Source organism: Anolis sagrei, chromosome 5 (assembly GCF_037176765.1).
Source record: "Anolis sagrei isolate rAnoSag1 chromosome 5, rAnoSag1.mat, whole genome shotgun sequence".
Classification (NCBI taxonomy): domain Eukaryota; kingdom Metazoa; phylum Chordata; class Lepidosauria; order Squamata; family Dactyloidae; genus Anolis; species Anolis sagrei.
The window spans coordinates 36,736,081-36,754,354 of NC_090025.1; the positions used below are offsets into that span (position 1 = coordinate 36,736,081).

Here is an 18,274-nt window from a genome sequence, read left to right on the forward strand (position 1 = left end):
AGGTAAATGACCTTGGAGGGCTGCATCTGGGCTGCGAGTTCCATTGTTGAACAGCTTTCACAGTCAGGAAGTTCTTCCTAATGTTCAGGTGGAATCCCCTTTCCTGTAATTTGAACCCATTGCTCCTAGTCCTAGTTTCAAGAGCAGAAGAAAACAAGCTTGCTCCCTCTTCCCTATGGCATCCTTTCACATATTTATACACAGCTATTACATCTCTTCTCAACCTTATCTTCTGCAGGCTAAACATAACAAGTTCTTTAAGATGCTCCTCATAGGGCATGATCTCCAGACCTTTGATAATTTTAGTTACCCTCGTCTGGACATCTTCCAGCATGACAATACATCGTTCTCATGCTATCATTGTTGTTGGTTTGCAAGATTCAACATAATGCATACTTGGAACATGAAACTCAGTACCCAATTTAATTGAATGTTAAATATGAAAGTCTTCCCTTTCCTAGTTTTTAACCAATGGAAAATAGAGCACGAGTATGCTGTTTCGGTGTATTGATTTCTAGAAAAGTCAAGAAAACCTTTAAAGCTCCAGGGATGCTGTTCCACTTGGCCTTTCCTCAAGGCGGCACACATGCTTCAAAACTTTTTGAGTTTTGTATTTATTAAAATTCCACCATGGAAAATGTTTATAATGATAGGCTTTCTCCTAGGCTAATAATACTCTGCATTCTTTCTGGTTTTGGATCATTTTGATACCCCAACACAAAGAATGGAGAGTCTTCTTCCTGTATACCTTAATGTTTTAATAAAGGCATCTTATGGGCCTAAAATAGGGGCATGTGCAACTTCTGGGCCACCCATTCCCCCCTTGTGGTGTAATAATTCAACCTAGACTGAGATCTGGAATGGGCATCAGGAATGCATGCTCCTTCTTGTTCTCAGACCCTGTTTATCTCACTTTTAAATGTATTTATGGGCAAGGATAACATGTGCACTAGAAGACCTCAATTTAATTTTGGTTGGCTACATTGACAATGTTCTAGAGAATTCATTTGAATTATAGTTATTTAAAGTCATGGTAATTTTTTCCGTGATGTCTTTCAAATCCTTTTTTGAGCTCTAGAAAATGCTTTCATATTTTCCATTGAATCCATATGGGTTTGTGATACAGATATTAAAGCTATGATATTTCATACATGTTTTGGTTAATTCCTAATAAGTTACAAATAGTATTTTCTTCTGAGTACATATTATTTGAAAACCCTTCTTTTCTGTTTTCCAAAATGCAGGTCTTGTCCCTGAAGAAACAGAAGAAAGTAATGAGGAAGAAGCAAGCAATGAAGATAGTAAATTGCAAGATCTCCCCCCATGTTGGGGACTAGATATAGTTTGTGGCAAAGGAACAGATTTCAATTATGGTCCATGGGCTGATAGACAAAGGTATTGTGGGTGTTTTGTTTCATGTTTTATCTGTCTCTGCTGTAGATGGTGGAGAACATATACCAAAATAGTTAAGTAATCAAAGAACTACTATATTTTGTTTTAAATTGTATTACAATTAAATGTACATTAATTGATATACAAAATTTGTGAAAATAATGTATTTTACTTTTGCAAGAGCAATTAATTTCCATGTTCAGAGTCCAGAGGTCCACCCAGAGATGATGTTAGTGTCTGTCTTTTAACCACAGCTGTTGCTCCTAAAGATTCTGGGATGCAAGGTCTCATTTTACCTCTGTCAAGTGATTTTGGCGAAGAAATTAACAGCATGAACACAGAGAGATACATTTTTGTTCATGCTAGGGGAAAATATTTACATACTTGTGTCTTAGTCGTTTTTTATTTTTGTTCTGATGGGTTTTATGTGAGTTCATTATCATTGTCCAGGTGGCACCTGTGCATGTTCTGTAACAGGCTTTTGGATGCAGCATTTGTTGAATGTGCACTTTTACTATCAAAGTAACGTTTGGGTTATTTTAAAGCTTACATTACAAAGTCAACTGATTGTATATTTTAATATTTTAGACCTTGAGTAACATTCGAACTCTCCCATAATTTTTGTTGAGGCATGTGAAGCCTCTCCCTCTCAGGTTGAGGTCGAGGAATTTTTGTTTGAGCTTGTGGGGGAAAGCAAAAGTGTGTTTTGAGATGTTTTAGATATGTCTGTTGTCAGGGAAACAGACCGTGATTCTCAGGGTAACCCAACGTTTATTGCTCAGACGGAAGGGTGTGAAGCAGAGACACATTCGTTGTTCTCAGAGACTGAAATATAAACAAAGGGAGCCCAGGTGTAGGAAAGAATTATGTCTAGGCAAGAGGAAGACTTCTTAAGGAATCTGAGGCTTTGTTCGGTGTGGAGATCAGCATTGGAATTTCATGTATCAAGTTGCCTGTCTATGAATCTCTGAACTTGGACTTCTGGATCTTGGGTTTTGAGTCTTGTTTTCCTGTTTAAGTTTCATGCCTCCTGTTTGGATTACAAATCTTGTTTGAGGTTTTCAAGACTTTGGGATTATAGTCAAGTTTTCAGGGATTTAGGATTATATTCATGTTTTAAGTGCCACCACTTTGGTATTACAGTTTCTTGTTTTGCCTTCTGTGATTTTTGGATTCATGTTCAGAGTTGCTCCTTGCCTTTTGTCAAGCTTTTGATCTCAAGTGCATGGATGTAATGTAGATACTGCTTTTACAATCTGGGCTTTTTTACTTGTTTGCATGCTTAGTTTGCTTATTTTAAATTGTTTTTAGAGAATTGCTTGTACTATTTTGAAGCTGTTGCTTTTTATATACTTTTATATACTTTTTATATATCTTAATAAACTATTATTGTTGAACTGTGTGATGTCTGGGTGAAAAGGGATCAAACGGGTGGCTGGGCTGCAACAATTTTACTAGTTAATCTTTTGATGAATGAGGTATTTAATTATCTAATGAAGCAGATAAATTTGCCAAGTCTATTAATCACACACCTGTTTAATGTGTGCTTCTTAAAATGTAAAAAAACAAACAAATAATTCCCCTTTCTTTCAAGATAAGTAACTCCATTACTCTTCTTGTCTTTAATTTTTAGGGACTGTTTGTGGAAATTCTTTTTCCCACCAGATTATCAAGTCATGAAAGTTTCAGAAGTTCCACAGGCTGGGAAGCCAAGGCAAATCCTTGCTTTTGAGCTCCGTATGAATATAATTGCAGATGCCACTATTGATTTGCTCTTCACAAAAAATAGGGTAAATGATGAAAACATTGCTGGATATAAGAATTCAAAAGTTAAACGAATTCTTGTTACGCATGTATATGTATATTTTCCTTTTTGTTTCTTTTATCATGCTGTTCTATTTCAGAAGATATTTGAGTAGAGCAGCTATATTTTGCTACTTTCATGTCTTGTGGGTTAACTATTGAAATAAAAATGTATTAGTAAGAAGTTCTTATTGTTGGACGCCGGATGATAATTGATGAATTAATAAAGTTGACAACATTTTTTTTCAGAGAAACTATGTCTGGTATAGTGTCCTCCGACGAGGAAGAGAGGGGACATTAGTATTTATTTATTTACGACATTTATATCCTGCCCTTCTCACTGTGAAGGGGACTCAGAATGGCTTACAAGTTATATGTACATATGATATATTTTATTATTAGCATGGCACAATATTAGTATTATATATTATACTATACCACTATACTGCAGTGTTATTAGTAATATTACATGTAATATAAAATACATGTAATATAAAATATATAATCAAATATATATTATTATATTTGATTATTATTTGTATTATATTGTATTACAGTATTATGCTCAATATTATATGGACATACAATACACTGTAATTATTAGCATAGCACAATATTAGTATTATATATTACTATATTGTACTATACTGCTATACTGTGATAGTATTAATAATATTACATGTAATATATAATATACAATTTATTCTGGCTCAATATCTTGACTGCAAGTGTGAGGTTTTGGGAGCATCCTGTAGCTCTCTATTTAACCAGTACTTACACAAGATACATGTTATCAGACAATGTTTAACTCAAGAGACATAGATAAGATTCCAGATGCTTTAAGCCAGGTAAACCTTGTAAAATGTCATGCAACTATAGGTGAAAAATGATAAATTCCCAGGAGCTGAGCAGCCATGTTTCCTTCATAGCACTGAGAGACAGAGGGGAGGAGCTATTACATCACATTAGCTATTACATCACATTAGAGGTACAGAAAGCCAAGAAGGGCAAACTACAAAGCAAACATCGTATTATAGATGCATGCTGGGGCACAATTATTATATCGTATTATTATTAGTGTTGTATTACATTATAATATTTTATTAATATTATATGTATATACAATATATTATATTTTTACCACAGCACAATATTGGTATTATATATTACTATATTATTGCTGGTGGGAAGGTATTCCTAACTGATGGCCCAGGAGACATGGTAGAACTCTGTCTTCCTGGCTTCTCCTCTTCACTGAATCTCCCTTATCCAAAATGCCTGGGACCAGAGGTTTTTCAGGTTTTTTGGTGTGGTTTGTTTTGGTTTTTGGAACTCTTTTATTTGCATATACACAGTAAAGAAGGGAAAGGGGGCTAGTGGGCAACCGGTTTCCAGGTTGGCTGTGTATTCCTTGGGTTGGCCAGGGAACCAGAGCTTCCAAGAGGAAAATATTCCTATCTTCTAGTGAAAGTGAGTCAATGGTTTAAAAATGCAAGCTAAAATTAAATCCAGAAAAATGAGAGAGAACAAAGAAAGCTCTGAAATAAATAAAAACCCAAAACAGTCAGTCATAAGGGCAGAATATGAAAAAGGGAGGTACTATGATGGAGCCCAATTGTTTATGCTAAACATGCTCAGTATCTCTCGCGCTGGGACCGATTGAAGCATGATACAGAGATATCTTAAAGGCATAGGCAGCTTAGGAATGCTTACCCAATGACCAAATAACACCTAGATTTATGAAAACAATGATTCAAGTCATATCAACTGTACTTCTGCATTGAATCATTATTTTTACACTCTCTAAGATAAACCTTGTTTTCATCTCTCTATAAGGTATCTATCTATACATACCAGCATGTTTTCCTATCTGTATACATTCTCAATCAGCATTTCTTGACTCAGTATCTTGGGTCTTAACATGTGTAATTAAAATAAAACTTTTAAAATTCTTTGCTTCTAGTATCACAACTTGTCTATTTTCTTATGAAGTATGTCAATATTGTGAATGAATAATGTTTTTCATGAAGTGTAAGAAGTCTACCACTATATAGATGAGTCATAGCCATGTTATTTTGGTCATTAGCAGTCATTAATTTTTATAGCTGTCATCTATTTCTCTCCTAATGGCTTCAAATGAATACTTAACGTTCCTTGGATATTAAATTATGTTTTGTTTCAGTGTTGTTGCACGTCTTAGGATTTTAATGTAGATCATGTTTTTAATCAGCCATGGCTTACTAATTCTTTTTCATCAATGCACGTGGATTAGACATGATGCTGATAACTTGAGACATGACATAGTCTTGGTGAAATAATTGAAACAATGTCTGGTTTTTATTGGCAGGAAACTAATGCTGTACATGTAAATGTTGGAGCAGGCTCTTACTTGGAAGTTAATATTCCCATGACTGTAGCTGAAAATGGTAGGTTGAGACTCAATTCTGGAGTAATTTGTGTGATGATAGGCCTTCAGATATACTTACTCAGAGAATGGTCCAGTGCAGTGTTTCTCAACTTTCCTAATGTCATGACCTTATAATACAGTTTCCCAGATTGCGGTGACCCTAACCATAAAATGATTATTGTTGCTACTTCATAACTGTAATTTTGCTACTGCTCTGATTCGTAATATAAATATCTGATGTGCAGGATGTATTTTCATTCACTGGACCAAATTTAGCGCAAATACCCGATGCACCCAAATTTGAATACTGGTGGGGTTGGTGGGATTGATTTTGTCATTTGGGAGTTGTAGTTGATGGGATTTATAGATCACCTACAACCAAAGAGCATTCTCAATTCCACCAACGATGGAATTGAACCAAATGTGGCATATAGAATTCCCATGACCAACAGAAAATACTGGAAGAGTTTGATGGGCACTGACCTTGAGTTTTGGAGTTGTAGTTCACCTACATCCAGAGAGCACTGTGGACTCAAAAATGATAGAACTGGACCAAACTTGGCACAAATACTCAACATGCCCAAATTTGAACACTGGTGGAATTTGGGGAAAATAGACATTTGGGAGTTGTAGTTGCTGGGATTTATAGTTCACCTACAATCAAGGAGCATTCTGAACCCCACTAACGATAGAATTGGGCCAAACTTCCCAAACAGAACCTCCATGACCAACAGGAAATACTGTATTTTCTGATGGTCCTTGGTGACTCCTTTGATACCCCCCACAACTCCCCCAGGGTTCCCAACCCCCAGGTTGAGAAACACTGGTCCAGTGGGATTTTGTGCCATGCACCTCTCTAAATAAATCAAGGTAAATAAATCATAATTCTAAGTGCTGGTTATGATCTTTAAAACCATATATGTCTTGGATGCATTATTAAAAATAATACAGTTGTATACATGTTAATATGTAAACAGCTTTCATTCATTGTTAATTTTGGAGAGTGCATCAGTATTACAGCTTCATGCAATTAATTTAGGATCACGCTATACCAGTAAGAAGTCCATATGTTAAGTTCATATAAAGAAGCTGGATACTGAAATGTTATTGTACAGAAACCTCTGAAGATGTAAGTGAAATGAGGCATTCATTAAAAATTCTTGCAACATGCAGCATCTCTTTCTTAACCATATAGATAGTTACCTAAAACCTATGATTTAAAATCACTTCAGTTTGCTTACCACTGTTATATAAAATGAGCCAGGGTGCTTTTGATAAAAAAATGGCTCAAATTGATTTTTTGGTTCTTTTTATTAGGTTACTCTCCCACTATTAAAGGACAGCTTTTACACATAGATGCTACCAGCAGCATGCAGTATCGAACTCTCTTAGAGGCAGAAATGTTAGCTGTAAGTATTGTGTAAAATCAGTTCAGTGCTTTAAAAATTCCATAAAGATTAGGAATAATTGTACCATCGTTATCAACATAAATGGTAATAATAATGGTAATTAATAGTGATACAATTATTAATATATGGAAGGTACAAGACATTTAATCTGGAATCTGTCATACTAAATAGTAACATAGGAAGTAACCTTATAGTGGGTCAAATCATTTGTCAAATGAGCCTAATTCTGACGTTAACGGATAGCAATGATTAGATAGTGTTTCCAGCAAGTTGGGTTGTCAGAGGGCTCCTATATTTTTAATGTTTCTGTAGCAGGTGGAATTTCAGCAGTGGTTGCTTGCTACTTGGTTGCGTGACAAGCAACACCCAATGAAATTCTCTCTTCTACATAACCTTTAAAGGTATAAGAGCCTTTTCTGCTTTTAAATCTGTCAACCCTACTGATGGGATTCTTTCCTGGTTTCATCTGGAGATTCCTGATTTTTATTGACATGTAACCAAGGGTGGCATGACACTAAGGAGCGATAGGCAAGGTTGTGTGAATTCAAAGAAGACCACTTGAAGAAATACAGATCATAGAATCATATAATTATAGAATTTGAAGAGACCTCATGGGCCATCCAGTCTAACCCCCTACCAAGAAGCAGGAAAATTGAATTCAAAGCACCCCCTACTGATGGCCATCCAGCCTCTGTTTAAAAGCCTCCAAAGAAGGCGCCTCCACCACACTCCGGGGCAGAGAGTTCTACTGCCGAACAGTTCTCACAGTCAGGAAGTTCTTCCTAATGTTCAGATGGAATCTCCTCTCTTGTAGTTTGAAGCCATTGTTCCGCATCCTAGTCTCCAGGGCAGCAGAAAACAAGCTTGCTCCCTCCTACCTATGACTTCCTCTCTCATACTTATACATGGCTATCATGTTTCCTCTCAGCCTTCTCTTCTTCAGGCTAAACATGCCCAGCTCTTTAAGCCACTCCTCATAGGGCTTGTTAGCCAGACCCTTGATCATTTTAGTTTTAGTTTTAGATAGGCAAACTGCCCTTCTTCTTTGTGGTCTTTGTGAACCACACAGCTGGGCAACTGACAAGCTATCAGGCCAACCAGGTGTTACACCACAAGCATGACCAGAGTTTCAAACATAACATAAAGGTTTCATAACATGTTCTCAGAATATACTGAAATCTAACTTGGATATGTATGATCACATTGACATATCCAAGAAAAGTATGACTGTCCCATACTTACAATCGTGATGTGAGAATCTCCTTTTATGTTCCATCATGTGCAGATAGTGGTGTTGATTCCACAAAGAGCAAACCCTTTCCTGTAATAGTCCCAGTGTTCTAGAATTTATTTGAGAAAATTCCATTATGACTTATATTTGGGGGTTTTTTTACATCACAATAAAACAATGGTTTGTTTGACTGCTCCTGCCACAAGTGCAAGTGATCAAGCAGCATACAGTAGTATCTTGCCCATAAGTAATAAACTAGCAGTCTTGCATACCTCTGGCTTGTTTGTGTTGTTTGAATGCATCCATGAGCAGCTCATACTTCCTGTTTCCATTTCTCAGTACTTCCTAAATATTCTAATACATCTTCTAATTCATCTATTAGCCATGAGAGTACACTTTATACCAGATCAAGCTTTCCAATCTCATTACAGTATAAATCAATTATATAATGGACATTATGTGCATATGTATGTACCTCCAAGTTGACTGTTGACATGGTGACCCCAGTAATTTCATTCCTTAAGCAAGGAATATGCAGAAGTAGTTCTCCCATCTAAGTACTACCCAAGGCTTACCCTACGTAGCTTCCAAGTTGGTTTTACTGATGGGTCTTTGGACCATAATAAATATTGTTGTTGTTGTTGTTGTTGTGTAGCTTCCAATATCAGATTAAATTTGGTATCTTTAAGGTATTCCCATGGGTTTTGTTGTAGGCTAATGTAAAAATAACGTTTTCTGTTTTGAAGCCTTAAGACTAAAACCAAATAGTAAAAATAATCTAATTTGAACTCTTATATGGAGGGTTTTTCTATGAACATTGACATGGTTTCCATTTAATTATGGCTGTCAATCATATATTTTCATATTTTGAGTAAACAATGCTGGTTGTGTATTTTGCTCAGTTTCACATTAATGCCTGCTATCCCCGAATATGGAACATGCCACAGACATGGCAGTGTGAAGTTGAAGTTTATAAGGCAACATACCATTTCATCTTTGCTCAAAAAAGCTTTTTCACAGGTAACCTTTCTATTTTTGTGTTATATATAATTGCATATTTTTCCAAACAAATATCAGCTTCAATGTTATCTTACAATATATTTATTTCTGTTCAGTCAATATTGTTGTGCTTAGTCTGGATCTAACCCTTTGTTTACAGTTTCACAAATGCAGGCATTATCTGTATTTGTATTTCCAGTTCATTTTTTAGAGGGCCTGAGCCAAACATGAGTTCAAAACAAATGCGTGATAATTGTCGGTTGTGCTTGCAAATTCCAATGAAATAATTAAATTTTGAAAACTATTTAGTATTAATAATTTGACAACCCATTAAAGTAGATTCTGTCCCATCTGAATGTATGTACTTAAATAGACAAAGTCTGTCTCATGATGGTATGGGAGAGTAATCCACTAACACTGGGTTTATCTCACTTGCCAACCAACTAGGCAAGACTATGTTCTTTTTAGTTATATCTGAAATATATTGTGTCAGTCTCATTTTCCTGCTTGAATAAGATACCATACCACACAAAAAGTTAATATTTTACCACTTTGGCAAGCATGTGAAACTATTCTTAGTGTTTCAATTCAAACCAAAGCTAATACATTAGAATTCTTAAATTTGATTGTGAAATGATATTATGAAGAAGGTTGTGAATTGCAATCCAACAATATCTGAAGTACCCAATGTGCCACTTTCTGTGCATGCTTAGCTGGAGTAAGCCTGAATGAACTTACACTGTATGAAGTACCCAAAATAGAGCATGTTTATAGTATGTAAATGGCCCAAGTTCTAAGGAGGAGAATTTCGAAATCGGTGTTTTGTCTCTACCCTCTCCCTTTTAATTAATTGTATTGCAGCAAAAATGTTTTGTGATTGAATAATTGGTAAGTGGGACTGTTATTTTATGATACAGGTCATGTACATTTAGACTGCAGGTAGAATTTTCTTGCTGAATCTTAGCAGTCAACAGAAGAGTTGATGCAACTTTTCTAATTTAGCTAGATATAATTGGTTTTACAAATTAGCCTATTTTCATCACTTTGACCTACAGAAACATGTCCCTTTTATTTTTAGATTTGATTCAGGATTGGTCGAGTGACAGCGCTCCTGATATTTTCTCATTTGTTCCCTATTCGTGGAATTTTAAAATAATGTTCCATCAGTTTGAAATGCTTTGGGCAGCCAATCAGCACAATTGGATTGATTGTTCCACAAAACAACAAGAAAATGGTGAGAACTGAATGTTTTGTAGTGGACCTAATATGTTCTTTTATATGTATACTTAACAAATGCAGCCCTATCTCATAGTGGCAGTTTCAGCATTCCTACTGCTTGAGGCAGAAAAACCAATTCTTCTGCCACCATCCTGTATGCAGCATAGTTCCATACTCCATACTATATTGCTACCTTTAGCTGTGTCCATCCCTTAACTCAGAGGGAGTGAGATATAGAGTGGGAGATCTGTGTGTAGAAATGTGTGAGCTAATCTTGTGCATTTGCATAGAATTGCTTTCTGTTTCCGTTTGTTTCATTCGTAAGACCATCATTTTGGTTTTTGAGCGCCTCCCCCGAAAACGGGTGCCTTTATGAATGAGCTTTTTTGTTCCAAATCCAAAAGAACAAAAAATGTGGACCATTGGCAACATGGGCAGCTTTCCCAGGCTCCCTCTTCTCTCAGTTTTAGGGCTAGAGGGGTGAATTACTGAATTACTATGTCACAAAATGTCACTTTTAGGAGGTAATTCATATTTTATTTTTCCTCCTCTTCCCTTGTAGTTTATGTGGCAGCCTGTGGGGAAACATTAAACATCATTTTCTCTTTGCCTTTTACTGACTTTGTTCCAAGCACATGCAGTACAAGATTCTCTTTAAGGGTAGGTGCCTTTGTTCTCTTTCAAATAAACTGCACATATATGTAGTATTTGTTATAATAGTACCTGGTTATAGTATTGGTTTGGTCCTTATTGTGATCAAAGAAACCTTTTATGTTTAGGTTTTCTCTTCTTTAAAGTAGACTAATTGGAAAAGTGGCAATGCTTGATAGAATAGAATGCAGTAGGGAAATGGAAAACTGAACTAAATGTGAGTTGCTTCTTTCAAGGAAGGGCTGACTCTGAGTTTGCAAAGCTTATATTAGGGTCCTTGATATCCATGTTAGCAATGTAGTTTTATCTCTTGCTTTAGGAGAATCTTCTCATAAGCGCAGCAGCACATTCAGGTAGTTCCTGAGTTACAAACATCTGACTTACAAATGACTCATAGCTAAGAACGGGGGTGAGACAACATGAAGTGAGAGAAATCTACTGCTTGGAAGGGAAATTCACTCATGAAAGAGTTTTGATTGGGAAAAGGTGTCTCCACTGAAGCTTTAGTTTCCACAAGCCAATTTTTTCAAAATCCGATTTATCACAGGGACAGGAAGTGGGGTAAATTCTTCTGAACAGGGGCACAGACAACAAAACAAACCTTTAGCTCACATGCATAGAATAATTGTCATAGTCCTGTAAGAAAATGCATTTTTGTTACTGCTTTGAAACTTTTTATCACTATTGTATGGAATTTGATATTAATACTGTTTCTTTTAGGGAGAAGGTCTTGATCTTCACTTGCTTCTACCTGACTGCCATCCTAGTAAATATTCTCTCTTTATGCTGGTGAAAGATTGTCATTCTAACAAACTGAATCCAGAGTCTTGTGTTTCTGCTGATAGTCAGAGTGGTCAAAAACAAAGCAAATTAAGGTGGAGGAACGTAACTCAAGAAGAGTGAGTTTTATTCTCATACTAAGGTTCCAACGTGTATGGGATTGCTTGGTTTTTCTCTTTCTTAAGGGGTGGTAAATAGAGCAATGAACCATTTTTTTGTTTTTTTGTTTTCTAAGGGCTGGCTGGGTTGAATGCTGGACTGTGCCAAGTGTAATGCTCACAATTGATTATGTGTGGCATCCAATTTATCCTCAGAAAGCTGATGAACAGTTAAAGCAGTCATGTAAGCATCATTTTGTTCCTTTTATACTATGTTGAACAGGATATAGTTACTGTTTTAAGCATTTTGAATTTTTTTTGTCTAACCAGCATAAGTTGAAAATCAGAAAAAATGGCTATGGGTCATGCTGTTCTGTAGTCTTCTTTTCAACTTGAAATTGATTCACTTACAGAATCAAGTCTGAACTTTATAGATTGAATATGAGTCCTTCTCACCTGCTTGAGCTGTACCTGATACTGTTTTGAATCTAAAATGCTAGAGTATAAGTTTGATTGATTAATTGTCCCAGTGTGTTTCAAGTCCTGTGTCTCTTTTTGTGGGACAATTAGTTTAATCTGCGTTTTTGGCCCTTTTCGTATTACAGAGTGCTAACGATAGCACTCTGTAATTGCATGGCTCCTTCCTATGTAATCGTGGGAAATAAAGTTTAAAGAAAGGTAATTAAAACTTTCTGTCAGAGACCTCTAGTGCCTCACTAAACCACCAAATCCAGGATTCTGCAACATGTAGAGTTAAAATGAAATATTGTGCTGTTGTTGTGTAATGTGAAAAAGCCCTAACAATAACTAACACAGTCTTCTAGCCTGGTGACGCAGTTGGTTAAACCACTGAGCTGCTAAACTTGCTGACCAAAAGGTTGGCGGTTCAAACCCAGGGAGTGGGGTGAGCTGCCATTGTTAGCCCCAGCTTCTGCCAACCTAGCTGTTTGAAAACATGCAAATGTGAGTATGCCAATAAGTACCGCTTCTGCAGGAAGGTAACGGTGCTTCATGCAGTCATGCTGGCCACATGAACACGTGTCTATGGACAATGCTGGCGCTTCGGCTTAGAAATTGAGATGAGCACCACCCCCCAGAGTTGAACACGACTAGACTTAATATCAGGGGAAACCTTTACGTTTACTAGCACAAGAATAAAATAGTCTTTCTCCCCTCTGATGACTCTAGTTGTACGTTCACTGACCCAAATATAGTACGAAAGGAAGTGCTGATCAGAGAATCATGTATACAACTCCCACAGCCCTTTTAATATTTTACATGCAGTTTTCAATGTATGATTTATTGAATGCATTGCTTCTTCTAACTCATACTGCTTGCTCAAAGAATGTCACATACCGTTACCACTAGTTTATGATATATAGCGAGGAGAAAGTATAGAAATTGCTTCTTAAAAATATACATGTTTAAATATATACAATATTTATTGAAATAAGCTTCTTTTTAAAATTTCATAATACACATCCAATCTTGGTGAATATGTTTATGATTTAAACATTACCAACTTTTATCATTACTACGTATGATATTTGAGAGGGGATTTGCTTATTGTAGGTTTTAGGAATTCGTAGAATTTTATTAAAAATAGAAGTGTCATTTTATAATAGTATTTAAAGGGAATAAAATTAAAGAGATAAAAATCAGTATACAGTGAATGAGAGATCGTAGACTAGTTTATGTTTCATAATATTGTTCCTTTTCTGTAGGTGTCTGTCCTTGTCTGTATTTACGTTTTTTTACCTGCAGTACAGCTTTAGTAACAGGGTAGTATTAGTAGTTAGAATTTAGAGAAGTGGTTCTTTCAAAAAATATCAAAACTTGCCATTTGTATAAATATGCTTGTTTTGTTTCATTTTTGAAAAATAAACAGTATAAACATGTAAACATTACCAATCTAGAGTGATATTTTGTTGAGTTTGTTTCATTTTGTGGCACTATAAACCAGCAAACTGCTTATTTCTGGCTTGGATTTTTTTCACTTTTTATTTACTCCATAGTGTCAGAAATGGAAGAGTCAGTCTTGTCTGCATTGAGGCCATCACAAAAGATGACAGATAAGGGCATATCTCCTTCAGGTTCTTCCCGTCAACCTGTTGATCCCTCAGAACTGCCACCTGACAAGCTCCGGGTAGAACTGGAGCTCTCCCCAGACTCCCAGATGACTCTGTATGGACCTCTTTTGAAAGCCTTCCTTTCTATAAAGGTAGAGACATCTCTTTGAATTCATACAAGACAAAGAACTAATTATTAAAGCATTTTTCATCTGGACATCACAAATTGTACTTTGTGAATGAAAGGAAAGATGGGACTGATTTGGGGAAGAGGGATGAACCAAATTTCATCTGCCTTCATTTCACTGGCTATTAATGTGAACTGTGTAGATTACCAGTTGTTTGCACTTGTTTCACTTTACACAGTTGGTGTAATACATGCTTTGTAAATAAATTTTACCTGGTAGCTCAGTGGGATAAATGGTTGACCTGCTGAACTTGCTGACCGAAAGGTTGGCGGTTCGAATCTGGGGAGCAGGGTGAGCTCCCGCTGTTAGGCCCAGCCTCTGCCAACCTAGCAGTTTGAAAACATGCAAATGTGAGCAGATCAGTAGGTACCACTTCTGTGGGAAGGTAATGGTGCTGCATGCAGTCATGCTGGCCACATGACACTCAATGTCAGGGGAAACCTTTACCTTTTATCACCACACCTAACTTCTTAATTATTTAAAATGCTTGATAATGAGAAGCCTGTGGTTCTAATGGTGCTTATTATACTGGCTATTCCTTTTTAAAAAATAAGTGAAAGTATTCTTAAGTGAACGACAGGCGTAGAACTGTATTGAAACATGGAGGTTGGTGTTATACTCCTTTATGCTAAGAGTTGCTAATTCATCCCAACAGGAAAATTATTTTGGTGAAGATGATATGTACACTGATTTTGAGGAGGTTATTTCAAGCCCAGTATTGTCCATGTCAACCTCTTCAAGTTCTGGATGGACTGCAGTAGGAGTGGATGCTGACAAGAGGGAGAATGACACATCAGGCAGACAGGCTCACCCTCTTACTCTGCGTCCATGGGACATTACTGTGCTTGTTAATGTGTACAAAGTACACGGGCGGCTGCCGGTGGTAAGTAATCCAAGTGTGTTGCCTGATTAAAAGCATCAAGTGTGCAATAATTTTGTTAAAACATGCATTTATGCAGAGAAATACAGTTGCTGACTTGGGTCTATTGGCTATATTTTACTCTTGGAGCATTCCCATTTTTTGTATGGGGACATGGATATCTTAGAAACTGTTTTAATTTTTCTCAACATGTATTTGCATGGGGATTTCGTTTGTAATGTCCTCTTATCACATTTTCTTTTAAGACAGTGTTTCTCAACCTGTGGATCCCCAGGTGTTTTGGCCTACAACTCCCAGAAATCCCAGCCAGTTTACCAGCTGTTAGGATTTCTGGGAGCTGAAGGCCAAAACATCTGGGGACCCACAGGTTGAGAACCACTGTTGTCTCTAGTAGTCCATATTGCAGCTCTTCTTGCAAATAACCACTAATCAAAGCAATTGACAGCAGGTAACAATTTGCTTCCAATTAGTTGTATTCTGTGAGTGTTAACTTTTCAAGATTTCAATAGCTTTGGGTTTAATATTGCTTTAAATGATAATAAAACAAAGGGGTAAAAAAGTTTACAATGATCATTGGTTCATATGTAATTATCTGATTACATATCTGATTAGCTGTCTTGAAGAGAAAAGTTTGGGTGGCTCTAAATCAGTAGTTCCCAACTTTTTTTTTTTACCGGGTTCCACTTGAACAGGGACCATTTTGACCAGAGACCACTCTCCAACATTAGTGCCAAAAGGATTATAAATCTGTTTTTGGTCACCTTTAGATTCATTTTAGTTGCTTGGGGTGCTGATTCCAAACATTGCATTGGATAGATGCCATCAGCTCTTGTTTCTCATACAGAACATATACCATCCAGTAGTTGCCATCTATTCTCCCACAGAAAACCATATTTAATAATCTAGAGCTGATGTGGTAGTAGTAATCTTTCGTGGTTAGTCAGCCCCTCCCCTCCCGACATCCCTGTTGCCTCGGCACTATAAGAAGGTTTCGTGAGACCAGTCGCTCTCGTTGCCGCATGGTTTCGAGGCAACAGTGTAGTAATGGTGAGACCGCAGATCCTATTTTCATTCTTGGGGACCACTGGTGGTCCACGGACCATAGGTTGGGAACCACTGCTTTAAGTGCTTTAAATGGAGAAATCATGTGGAGCCAAAGTTGCCATTACCCCCAATGTGCAGTGTTTCTGATATTTTGGCGTACAGCTCTCATCTTCTACCAGCATGAACTCTAACCACATCTGTAGGACCACATGTGTTGGAAAGGCTACCCCTTCCTTTCTTCTGGATAATTTTATTAAGACTTGAGCTTGGTGTCTGAGAACAGTATAAAATTATTCAAGACTGCCCAGGTTAATCGCAGAATAAGTAATTTTGATTAAGTTATGAAGAACTGTGGTAATTGAATAATATTACACATAGTTTTTTTTAATAATCTAGCAATTTGAGTATTGTTGATATTCTGATTAATGGTGATGACACTTATAATGTCTTGTTCTTTAGCACTGTGGCAGCGATGGCCCTGAATGTCCTACAGGCTTTCTGGAAAGGCTGTGTTTTGAGATGAAGAAAGGATACAAAGAAACTATGTTACAGCTTGTATTGTCACCAATGAATTTATTCTTGAATGACAATTATCAGGTAGCGTGACCTCATTTGTAAATCCATTGTATTAGAAATCTCACCTTCATCTAACTTTCTCTGGAATTAGATGCTTTCAAATCTGCTTGGTATAAAACAACCAAGAAAAGTACACTGAAGTACTAACTGGTCTAAATTCAGTTATTAGTCTAAATCAGTTGAATCAATGTAAGTTATATAAGTGCTATTTTCCATGTTCCTATTTGTTCTGTGGATATATCATCATTAGGGTTAAGGTTAACTATGGACTATAGGCTTCTGATTTTATAATTTTGCATTTATTTTCTAGCTCCATCTTGTAAATTTACAGTGCTAATTTATAAATGTATCAACAGAAAATCCCATTTAATTCAGTCTAGCTTAATCTGAAGGTACAGAGTGGCAGCCAAAAGATGTGTGGCCAATTTTATATTAATCTTCATCCAGATAAAATGGTTGACTCGATTTTCACAGATAAATAGAAGTGAAAAATATATTGATGTAATTGTTACAGACTTTGCAATTTGAGTGATGTAATTCTAACTTCTGCATATTTTATGATCCACTAAATGCGTACATTATTATTTCATGGGAAGACACATTAATATATAATACAGGCAGTCCCCAAGTTACAAACCAGATGTGTTCTGTAGGTTTGTAAGTTGGTACAGTTATGTTTTTAAGTGTAATTCCAGCCATATAGCATCCTTGTTGTGTTTATTTTGCTGTCAGTACCCCTGTTCAGAAGATTTCAGCTCAGTTTCGGTCCTGTGATAATTGGATTTTCAAAAATTCGGCTGTTGTGCAAACAAGGTTTGGTGCTAAAGCTTCAGCGAAGACCCCTTTCCCCCATGAAAACTCTTCCAGGAGTGAATTTCCCTTCCTGGGAGTAGATTTCTCTCACTTCCTGTTGTATCACCCCCGTTCTTAACTATGAGTCATTTCTAAGTCAGATGTTTGTAACTCGGAGACTGCCTGTAGTCAAAAAATGCTAGTCTCTAATTTATAACTGCATAGCTTGTTTCAGTTGTTCTCCAGCTCCAAAGATAAATCTTTCATTTTCAATAGAGGCCAACTGCGGATGAAGTGCTTCGAGAGGGTCATTTGAGCCTTTCTGGTCTGCAGCTCCGGGCTCATGCCATGTTCTCAGCAGAAGGGTTGCCTCTGGGAACTGACTCCTTAGAATATGCTTGGCTGATTGATGTTCAAGCTGGAAGCCTTTCAGCTAAGGTTACAGTTCCACAGGTATGACACCTCGCTTCAGAATTGAATGTGTGCACTGTTTTCTTAGCTTAGAGTTTGTATATATGGAATAGTAAGAAGTAATAGGAGGAGGGAAGACTATAACCCACCCACCCCACCCCGCTGCTCCTTTTTTAAAGCAATAGATATGAAGGGAAGTCTTCATTTTCTGTCCAATGTGAACTGACATTCCAAATTTAAAAGCAGAAAGGACTTTTCAAAAATCTAATGTTGATAGTATACACTGTGATATTCATATGTTCACTGCCATTTATGTTTCAACGGTG

The 18,274-nt window shown here is 36.7% G+C and overlaps 1 protein-coding gene across 12 annotated transcripts in view; it reads left to right on the top strand.

Moving 5' to 3' along the window:
• Positions 1–18,274, top strand: part of BLTP1 (bridge-like lipid transfer protein family member 1) — a 150,026-nt gene that overhangs the window by 36,715 nt on the left and 95,037 nt on the right. For all 12 annotated transcript variants that reach the window (XM_060778979.2, XM_060778980.2, XM_060778985.2 and 9 more), the window contains exons 11-23: positions 1,245–1,395; positions 3,026–3,182; positions 5,543–5,621; positions 6,920–7,011; positions 9,145–9,262; positions 10,320–10,475; positions 11,022–11,119; positions 11,831–12,009; positions 12,126–12,232; positions 14,004–14,209; positions 14,901–15,128; positions 16,629–16,766; positions 17,814–17,990. In XM_060778979.2, coding sequence (XP_060634962.2) covers positions 1,245–1,395; positions 3,026–3,182; positions 5,543–5,621; positions 6,920–7,011; positions 9,145–9,262; positions 10,320–10,475; positions 11,022–11,119; positions 11,831–12,009; positions 12,126–12,232; positions 14,004–14,209; positions 14,901–15,128; positions 16,629–16,766; positions 17,814–17,990 — 1,886 coding nt within the window. The remainder of the gene's footprint in view (positions 1–1,244; positions 1,396–3,025; positions 3,183–5,542; positions 5,622–6,919; positions 7,012–9,144; positions 9,263–10,319; positions 10,476–11,021; positions 11,120–11,830; positions 12,010–12,125; positions 12,233–14,003; positions 14,210–14,900; positions 15,129–16,628; positions 16,767–17,813; positions 17,991–18,274) is intronic.